The sequence below is a fragment of the Gossypium raimondii genome, chromosome 13, assembly GCF_025698545.1.
Source record: "Gossypium raimondii isolate GPD5lz chromosome 13, ASM2569854v1, whole genome shotgun sequence".
Lineage (NCBI taxonomy): Eukaryota > Viridiplantae > Streptophyta > Magnoliopsida > Malvales > Malvaceae > Gossypium > Gossypium raimondii.
The window spans coordinates 41,509,086-41,518,721 of NC_068577.1; the positions used below are offsets into that span (position 1 = coordinate 41,509,086).

The 9,636-nt window shown below is 36.9% G+C and overlaps 1 protein-coding gene across 1 annotated transcript; it reads right to left on the reverse strand.

Annotated features, from left to right (window-relative positions):
* Window positions 1-846: 846 nt before the first annotated feature.
* On the reverse strand, window positions 847-6,683 carry LOC105782981 (chloride channel protein CLC-f). Its single transcript, XM_012608121.2, has 9 exons — window positions 5,982-6,683; window positions 5,093-5,495; window positions 4,030-4,224; window positions 3,090-3,544; window positions 2,880-2,984; window positions 2,045-2,227; window positions 1,674-1,886; window positions 1,362-1,594; window positions 847-1,261 (listed from the first exon to the last, which is right to left on the reverse strand). Exons 1-9 carry the CDS (start codon window positions 6,414-6,416, stop codon window positions 1,171-1,173), a joined length of 2,313 nt encoding a protein of 770 aa, XP_012463575.1. The 5' UTR covers window positions 6,417-6,683; the 3' UTR covers window positions 847-1,170.
* Between the last annotated feature and the right edge of the window lie 2,953 nt (window positions 6,684-9,636).

A 9,636-nucleotide genomic window follows, 5' to 3' on the forward strand; every position in this document is an offset into this window, starting at 1 on the left:
ATATAAGCTAAGATTGGTGTTGTTGCCAACAAACTACTTCTACCAGCAAGGTCACGTATTCACCATACATTCCATGTGTTGCAGCTTAAGAAACATATTGGTAGAGCCCTAGTTACATCTAACCTACCCTTAATTGGTTCCGACGGTGCACTGAGCAAAGAACCAGTGAGAGTCTTGGATCGACAAATGGTTAAGAAAGGAAATAGTGCAGCCACTAAAGTATTAATAGAATGGGCGAACACCTTTCCAGAAGATGCAACGTGGGAGAACCTATAGGATCTCCAAAGAAAATTTCCATCTTTTGATCCTTAAGGACAAGGATCTGCTGCAAGAAGGGAGCAATTGTTATGGAACGAGCTATTAGTCAACATCAGGGTTTAGACCAACTTTCAATTTTCTGTTTAATTTCGTTAAAGTGTTTTTGGCAGTTTCAATTTTGTTAATAAAACGGAGTGTTTTATTGCATTGGGGAGGGAGGTAGAACTTGGTACCAAAACGATTTGTAGACCAAGGTAGAGTCATTACTAAAATGGAGCGTATCGTCTGTTAATACAACTGTAAAAGAAACGTTAGTTTTTCCCTGTTTAGCCAACCAACAGTACTGCAGGGTGGTTATGCTTATTGACAATGAATTTCTGAGCAGTTTCTTCTCTCTCCATCGTGCTCTCTTTCTCTCTTCCTTCTCCATCTGTTTTTCTTCTCAAATTTCTGTACGTTATCATATATTTCAATATTTTAGCTTTATATAACCACACGTTAAAAGCATTTAAATGAACTATGTTGACATTTTTGGAGGTGGTAGATGGTATTGATTAATTAAAAAAGAAGGTTTTAGAGTAGCGTAGATAATAGAAGACAATGGAATTTCTTTGCTTTGTGTTTCTATCCAGTGATGCGGAGGCAAAATAAAGAACATTGTTGTGAGTACAATTACAAAGACATACGTATATATATGTATGTATGTATATTTTTTGTTCGGTAAATTACATCAAAAGGATCCACAGCAAAAGCTTCTGTAATATCCCCACCCAGTGCCAGATTTGGAGACCCAATTCTAATTATGATTCTAAAGACAGCATAAACAATTTGCTTCTAAGTCGTTCTAATTCTATATAAGTAGTTGCAGGCAGCAAGCCGAGAGTGTGTGTGAGAGAGAAAGAGACACATTAATTAATAGCCATTGGAATTTATAATCTCCTCTTCATTATTATCCTTCCTATTGCTATGCTGATACACGGACTTCCTGTGATTTATCTCTTCTCTGCATCACAATGGTATACACAACAAACATTCATATCAAATCATTGCTTTTCTCTACCTCTACTACACATCATATAACAGATTGGAAAATAGATAAGAACCTGAGACAGTTCCAGATTGATTCGTAATGAAGAACAGCAATGACTCTCCGTTTCCTTCCTTTGTGGGGTTCTCCCCCACGATTCACCACTGGCAATTGTTTTACTCCACTAGCCTCCATCAACTCCCTAGCAATTGCCAAGTCAGTATCTGCAAAGCAGGTTAGAAGTCCGCGCTCCTGCCCACGGAAGCTTATTCCTTTCGTGCAAACAGACGAAACAAGACATGGATTCACCTGCGTACATGGCTTAACTGTCTTATTTGACACATAAGAGAGAACTAGAAGGGGGGGAGGAGGGGTTGGCATTACATACGTCAGCTGTTGAATCACCCATGGAGATATCACTAGGCTGCTTCTTAGACAGACACCGTCTAATATCACCAAGTGTGATAATCCCCTCCAGAAATTCATCTTCATCGACCACAAGCGCAAATTTCTGATGGTTGTCATGCATGCATTTCATTGCCTCTCTTACAGTAGCAGCCATTGACACCTTTAAGTACTTCTTAGACATGGCCTTTGACACCTGAAAACAAGCAAAGATAACGAATTTGTCAAGTCAGGAAAGAAACTTCAAACAAGAAAAGTACTCCCTAAACCCCATGAGGAGCTCAAACAATCAATTGAAACAAGAAGCTTGACCATTTTGAATATCATATCTAAAAGAAAACGAGAGAATTGTACCCTAAGATCTTCAAGAAGCATATCATCATCTAGTGCTTCTTGGTCAGCAGCCTTTTCTATGACAGAGAGTTCCTCAGCAGCAGAAACAGAAGAATATCCTCTTGCTGAAGTCCTCATTTCAGAGTCAGTCTCCTTGTTCTGGTTAGCCACAGAAGGAACCCATATTGCTAATCCAACAGCCCCCTATATGCCAAATTGACAAAGTAGAAAATATTTAGACAACGTCCTATGACATGGCATCCAATGAAATTGCTCAAGAATAAAGGAAAGCTCAACGGCCTTAATAGTTAATCCCAAAAAAACAGCAAATACTATAGAAATCTTAAATTACAACACAACATAATAACAAAGAAGGCCATAATTTAGACTTTAGTTAAACTACACTGCAGAAATAACATGTTTCCATTCTTGGTTAGTCACAAAACTGAACAATTACTTAACTCCAATAAAGCTGGACAGCGGTCAAACTTGGCCTTTTTACTTTTTTCTTTTCGCTAAAGCTGAACAATTCCTCAAGAATAAAGCAAAGCCTAAAAGTTAATCCCAACAAAAACGGGAAATACTATAGAAATCTTGTATTACAACATAATAACAAAGAAAACCGTAATTTAGATTTCAGTTAAACCACTAGATGCAGTACATAACATGTTTCAATTCTTGGTTAGTCACAAAACCAAACAATTACTTAATCACAGTAACTGGGCCTTTTTTTTTTCTCTAGAAGGAACAATGGAAATGAAGAAAAACAGTAAAAAGTATATTCATGGATTCCCTTATTCTCTATATTGCTTATTCCAAAAATATAAAAAGCAAGCAAGGTGACATAGAACATTACCATGAGAGGAAGCAATATCCTGTAATCTTTAGTTAGCTCAAATAGAAGCAGAACTGAAGTTAGAGGAACTGAACAAACTGAAGCTAATGTGGCAGCCATTCCAACCTAGAGTAAAAGCTTCAATGGATTAAAATCAGCTTACATAAAATTGAACTGTATTTGGCCAAGTTAAAGAGATATTTGTGCAGTAACTCCACATTAAAACTTTACCAGTGCATATGCTTGTGGCTGTGCAACAGCAGCATTGCCTGGAATAGCTGAATTAATAAGTTCAGCAGCTGAGCCTCCAAATACAGCACCGACGGCAGCACCAATCATCAAACTAGGTGCATAAAGGCCACCTACAAGCCCAGACCCCTTACACAAAGCAGTGGCAACAACTTTGGCTGCTGCCAGTTGGGTTAGCAACCAGATTCCGGGAGCAGATGCGGACTTCCCAGTATGTAGGATTTCATTGACATTTGTAAAGCCCCAGTATAGAATTCCAGGATACCTAAGAGCTATTATTCCAGCTCCTAAACCACCTAAAGCGGGACAGATTACAGTAGGTAGTCCTAATTTCTCCTTGATATACTCAAATGCTGCTGTGAACCAAGAAACTAAGCGAGCGAAGACTACACTTACAACACCACATAGCATCCCCAAGATCAGATACAAAGGTAGCTCTGCAAGAGAAAATCAATAAGTGTTGTCATTTTCCCTTATAAGCAGTCATTCCTAATCGTATATTTCCTAGTATGCCACATGAAGCTTGTTCCATCTATTCAGGTAGAAAGGCCAAACAGCAACGAGTCTATAACTTTGGCAACAATGATACACAGTGAAAGTACACATTATTCTAGCCATCACTGTCAAATATTTGAAGGCAAATACACTCTTTGAATTTTTTTTATTTTAATTTTTAAATTGTAATGAGGAGGAAATGAAATCAATATATAAAGTAGCTGCAATTGCAAATTCAGATACAAGAAGCATGCTTTAATTCAAGATTAATGAAGCAGCACATGCATCAATCTTGTATGTTAAACAACAAATTACTTTTACCAGAAGCTCTAACTTCATCAGTAAATTTACACTAATACAAACAAGCAAATAAAAAAAATGGCAATCCAGAAAATAAAAGGAAATTCATTGCAGGAAGGTGAAATACCAGCAGCAGATTTTAAATCATATGATGGCACAGTGAAAGCTGATTCTGTCCCAAGTACAGCATTTGATACAGTAGACGAGATAACAGAGGCCAAAATAATCATTGCAGTTGTGAACGGAGGTGAGTTTTCAGCACGGAGAGGCCTTAATACAGTTTCAATAGCGAAGAAGCAACCAGCAACAGCAGCATTAAAACCTGAAAAGAAGGGAGAACAGTTAACCATTTTATAAATCAATCTACCAATGATATATAGCCCTAAAAGAAATTAATAGATCACGGAAGAAACTTAAAAGCTTATGCCAATCAAAGCCAGAAATAAAAGTGGGAAGTAAGTCCTAAAAAGTTTGGATTAGCATGCTCTAGAGGGCCTTGTATTCATTTTTTGGGGGCGGGAATGAGTGGAAGATGACAAACTAGAGATACTTTTGCTAAAATAAAAGAACTTGGCCAATACGCTAGTCACCAACTCCAGCTTTTCTTTGTATAGCATAAAGAGTATTATTAGAAAAGAAAAGTTCCTTCTAGTACTGGCAGAAAAATGCGTAAGAAAATTTAAGAGTTATACCACACCCCTAGCATATTATCAGTCAGTTAGGTCACCCTTCGACTGACATGATACCCTGGACTATTAAGAAACTAGTTCCTGTTTAATTGGCTCCCCAAGTATTGTCATGCATAATTAAGTACCCAGGACCAAACTCTTCCAGACCAACAGACTAGAGAAATACAGTGCCTGCATTAACAATATCAAAATCACATAAATATCAGTACATGTACAGATTCCCGTTTCTCTGGAGATTTCTTGTCTGCACATCTCATAGATAAGGTCTCTAAATGACCATTGAACAATAAAACGAATTTGACTGTTCATAGCATAACTCTGAGCTGTTCTGTTAAACTTGAAAATTGTTCACTGTTTAATAACATTTAAAATAAATAATAAAAATTTTAAATGGACTACTGTTAACAATCAAAGTGATAAGGCATTCTCATCAACAAGCAAGATTTTGGGCAAAACAAATCTTAAATAGAAATTGAAAACTTTCAATAACACAAACAGTACCTGAAGCAATCCCAGATGCTGCTCCAGCGGCCACAAGAGCAATTTTTCTTTCTCTGTTGTTTTCCATCATTAATGAGAATCCATTGGCACATGACTTTCCAATGTCTACACTGGGGCCTTCTGGTCCCAAAGAACAACCGGTACCTAGAGTTATGGCAGCCTGGATAGCTTTTACTGTAGGGAAGACCCCAGCAACCAAACTGAAACCTTGTTGTTGGGAAGAACTGGATTGCCGTATTTGGTTCAATATCTCGAGTAAACCATGCATCATTCCAACAATGACACCTCCAGTGACTGGTACCAAAAGAATCCGATGCCAAGTGTCAGCCAGACTCTGCATACGAAGCCAAGCAGCACCCTCATTTGGAGTCCCAGCCCATGCCCATTCATGTATAACGTGAACCTGGATGAGTAATAGCAAACACCAACAGATAGCAATTTGATCACAAAAACTAAAGCAATATTGAACAAGAGAGATCTTTATCACCTATTTAGCCATGCTATTTTGACAAATACAATACCATGTGTTATTTAAGCTACAATAAAACGCGGTAACGCAGCAGTTTACAGTAACTGAGCAAGGATAGAAGTAACAAAGGAGTTCACAACGGTTGAGGAAAAGGTTGAACAAAGTTTTGATTCAAGACATGCATTGTTGGAAACTTAAAATATTTTCCGATCTCAACAATATGGGCGAAAAAAAACTTCACATATTCTTAGCCGCTTGCAAAAGTGAGATAGGAGAATCCTAGAGAAGCTGCATTCGGTAGCAATAGAAGGAATGCTATTGGTAGAATGATAACATAGATATGGTGAAGGGGAAAACAGAAACTGGAATTAAGGCATTTGGACAAAAAATTAAAGAGGACAGATCTGTGAAAGAACTTACTCCTCCGTTGAAGGCGGCCACGAAGAGACCGGAGGCGACCCCGAGTAAACAACCAATAAGCAACAAAGCCCATTCGGGAGGAGCGCTATCTCCCAGCGGATCAGCGGCATCCCCCACATAAGAATGGTAGTGACCTTGATGTTGTTGTTGATGATGATGCTGATGGGGGTGGTGGTGATGATCTAGGGAAGAGGGCGATGACCGTTCTCTACCTCTATCCCCATCTCTATCGAGGCGTTTGAAGCTAAGGCGCCTGGCGGAGAACCCCCTGCCCAAATACTTGACCAGATCGTTGAAGCCAGCGTTATTGCTGTTGTGGTAAGTGACCTGAGATTCCAAGTCACCGGGGTTCTCTTCTTTATCATGTTGTTCGTCTTTGTGGCTGTTGGATCTCAGGAGATGCCTCTGATCGCTGTATTCTCCTCCTCCCGTCATTTCCCCCCCAAATTCTTATTCAATTTCTAAGTTCTAGGTCCCAATCCCAATCCCGGCAGTCCTCTGCCCTTTCATAATCTGTGCGTATGTTGGTGTTGGGTGAGATTGAAAATGGGAACTTTTTTGGTTTTGGTTTGGTTCCCAAGTTTCAATCATCAATACACGCGCCGTTTGGCTCCCTCATTTATAACACCAAACAAATCTCATTCACGTCTCATACCAGATCAAACCACAACAGACAAATGGACATGCCCCTTGATGTAAATATAGACTCTTCAAAACGACTCTACTCGTATATTTCAGGAGGAAATAATTTATTATTTAATCATAATCTTATTTTCTTACAGTTTTTGACTCTTACCTTCTAATCGCTCTCCCATCATGGACTTTTGACTCAATTTCAGGAAATAAAATTATATTTTCCTAATATGTTTTTTTAATGGGTAAACTACCTCACTTCATCATCCAACTTTTAGTTAGCTTTCATTTTGGTCACTTAAAAACAAATCCTTGCAATTTCATCACTCAACTTTTAGGATCATTTCATTTTAGTCATTCAAGCATTAAATTTCTGTTACAATGGTGGTTGACTGTACATGCCACATCATGTTTACATTTTCATTTTGGTCACTCAACTTTTAGATCTTTTTTTATCATTCCTTGATAGTGTCAATCAATTTGTTACTACACTGTTGAAATTAATTAAATTTTATGCTTCCAAATTAATTAATTTCTAAAATTTAATTAATTTCAACAAGACAAGTAACAAATTGGTTACATTATCAAAGGACAAAAGTTCAACAATTTATTTAACTGGTTTTGATGTTTTGAAACTTAAAATTTCAATATTGAAAAAAATTTAATGCATTATTTTAGTTTCTACCTCTTTTTCACTTTAATCTCTAATTTTTTGTTACCCAGATTAAGACTTAAAAAAGATTTTCAATGATTGAAACGAAAGCAACGTAGAAGTTGGGTAATCAAAATGAAAGTGTAAACATGATTTAGATATGATTTGGCATGTACAGTCAGTCGCCGTTAAGGATTGAACACTTGGGTGACTAAAAAAAAGTGCCCTACTATTTGAGTGATAAAATTGTAAGAAATTTTTTATGACAAAAATAAAACACCTAAAAATTGGATGAAATTTATTTTTTTAATACGGTTTTTTTTTTGGAATAGTTAAACACTTACGAGTATCAAAAAAACTTGAAATGGATTCAACTAGTTTTGGCATATAGATCAAATCATCGTAATTTTCTTATACAAATATACACAATCAACCCTCTCTATAACATTCACCTGCTATAACAGTTAAGTTGCTTGTAGAACCAATTTTGTATATTTTCTTTTAACCCTCTATAACAACTTTTCACTTATAATAGCAACATCCATAGTTATAAAGGTACATTCTTTGTTAAATTAATTCTCTATAACATCATATTGTCTAAATTTCTAAGTAAAATTATAGCTATTTCGTATAAGTAAGGTTATTAATTATCATTTATTAGATAAAAATTGTAACACCCCTAACCCATTTCCATCGCCGAAACAGGGTTATAAAGCATTAGTGGATTTACAGAACAAATACAGGTAATTCATGACATTTACTATTCATATCCGAAAACAGACATATTCAATGATATTGTCCCTTAAATGGACCCTCAAGACCCAATTCATGAGTTAGAAACAAGTCGAGACTAAATCGGGAACTCAGAGAATTTTTCGCGAAATTTTAAAAATTTTTCTTAGATGCAGGGGACACACGCCCGTGTGGCCAGGCCGTGTGGGCATTCGATATGAAGCACACGGCTTTGTCCCAGCCTGTGTCCTTACCCATGTAACTCTCTGACTTATGTCACACGGCCAATCACACGCTTGTGTGCTAGGCCGTGTGGATAATTTAATTTTCAAAAATTAGGTGCAGGGGACATACGGCCAAACCACACGCTTGTGAGCATGGCTGTGTGTCACACACGGTTGAGACACAGGCCTGTCTATCTACCAGTGTGGATGAAAATAGGTCATTTTCAATGCCACTTTTCTCATCCAATTGGTCTTCCACCTACAATCGCATTTAAGCACATTCACTAACCAATCTAAGACATTTAAACCAAGCAAAAACCAAATTCTTATGCATGATATATCATGACATTGATTTAAATATCCAGCTTACTCAATTAAACATATTCTTACTTAAGCATATTTAAACCTATAATACCAATCATGCACACTTAGATATCAAACATAGTATAACCTCATACATATACATTAACCATACTATCACTAGCCATTCCAATGGCTAGTTACAACCAAAACATGTCATAAATTTTGCCTAACTTAGCCTATACATGGCATACATGCCATTATACCAAAATAAGTTTGCTATTTGTACCAAAACAAGCTGAATGATAGTGTGATAATGCTCCGACCAATTTCCAACCTTTATGAGCTTCCGAGCACTATAAAACAGAGGAAAATAAATAGAGTAAGCATATAATGCTTAGTAAGTTCATATAACAGGAAATTTACTTATCAATCATATTCATTTAAAATAAGCACTCATAGTACATCCAAACCAATAAAATCAATAGCCTAAACACATACAAATCTTCATCAAGCATGTTAGTCATGAATTCCAAGTACTTTTCATGTAACAAAGATGAGCTCATCATATAACAATTTTATATACATATGCTTTCCTGATCATATATTCATATAACTTTTACATTTAAAATAATTCATCTCAAATTAAATTATCTCATATTGAAACTTTTCCCGTTGAATTTATTTGAAATTTCAATGGATACACCGGTAGTACACTTGAAGTGTACGAAACTGTAATCCGTCAATTCATATTCGGGAGTGCTTAATAGAGTAAATAATCAGGAAGCACACTCTAGAGCCATATAATGGGAAGCTCATATGAGCCATGTATCAGGAAGCTTATCTGGGCCGTATAACAGAAAGCTCATGCAAGTTTATAATGGGTAGCTCTGAAGAGCCATCAATCGGGAAGCTCCGGATAGCCATATATCGGGAAGTTCAAGCAAGCCATATCGGGAAGCTCACAAAGAGCCAATAAACGGGAAGTTTCAAAGAACTACATATATCAAGATGCTCATAAGAGCTAAGGTGTGTCCACAACACATGTAAGATCACAACCTAACGGGAAGCTCGCAAGAACAATATAACGGGAAGCTCGAGAGGGCTAATAACG

What these genes read in the sequence shown, in the direction of transcription:
- LOC105782981 (XM_012608121.2), bottom strand. Translation starts at nt 6,416, where the DNA reads ATGACGGGAGGAGGAGAATACAGCGATCAGAGGCATCTCCTGAGATCC. An exon ending in TGATTTAAAATCTGCTGCTG is followed by an intron (nt 3,545 to 4,029) that starts GTATTTCACCTT and finishes TTTCTCTTGCAG; the next exon opens with AGCTACCTTTGTATCTGATC. An exon ending in TGCTTCTTGAAGATCTTAGG is followed by an intron (nt 1,887 to 2,044) that starts GTACAATTCTCT and finishes GCTTGTTTTCAG; the next exon opens with GTGTCAAAGGCCATGTCTAA.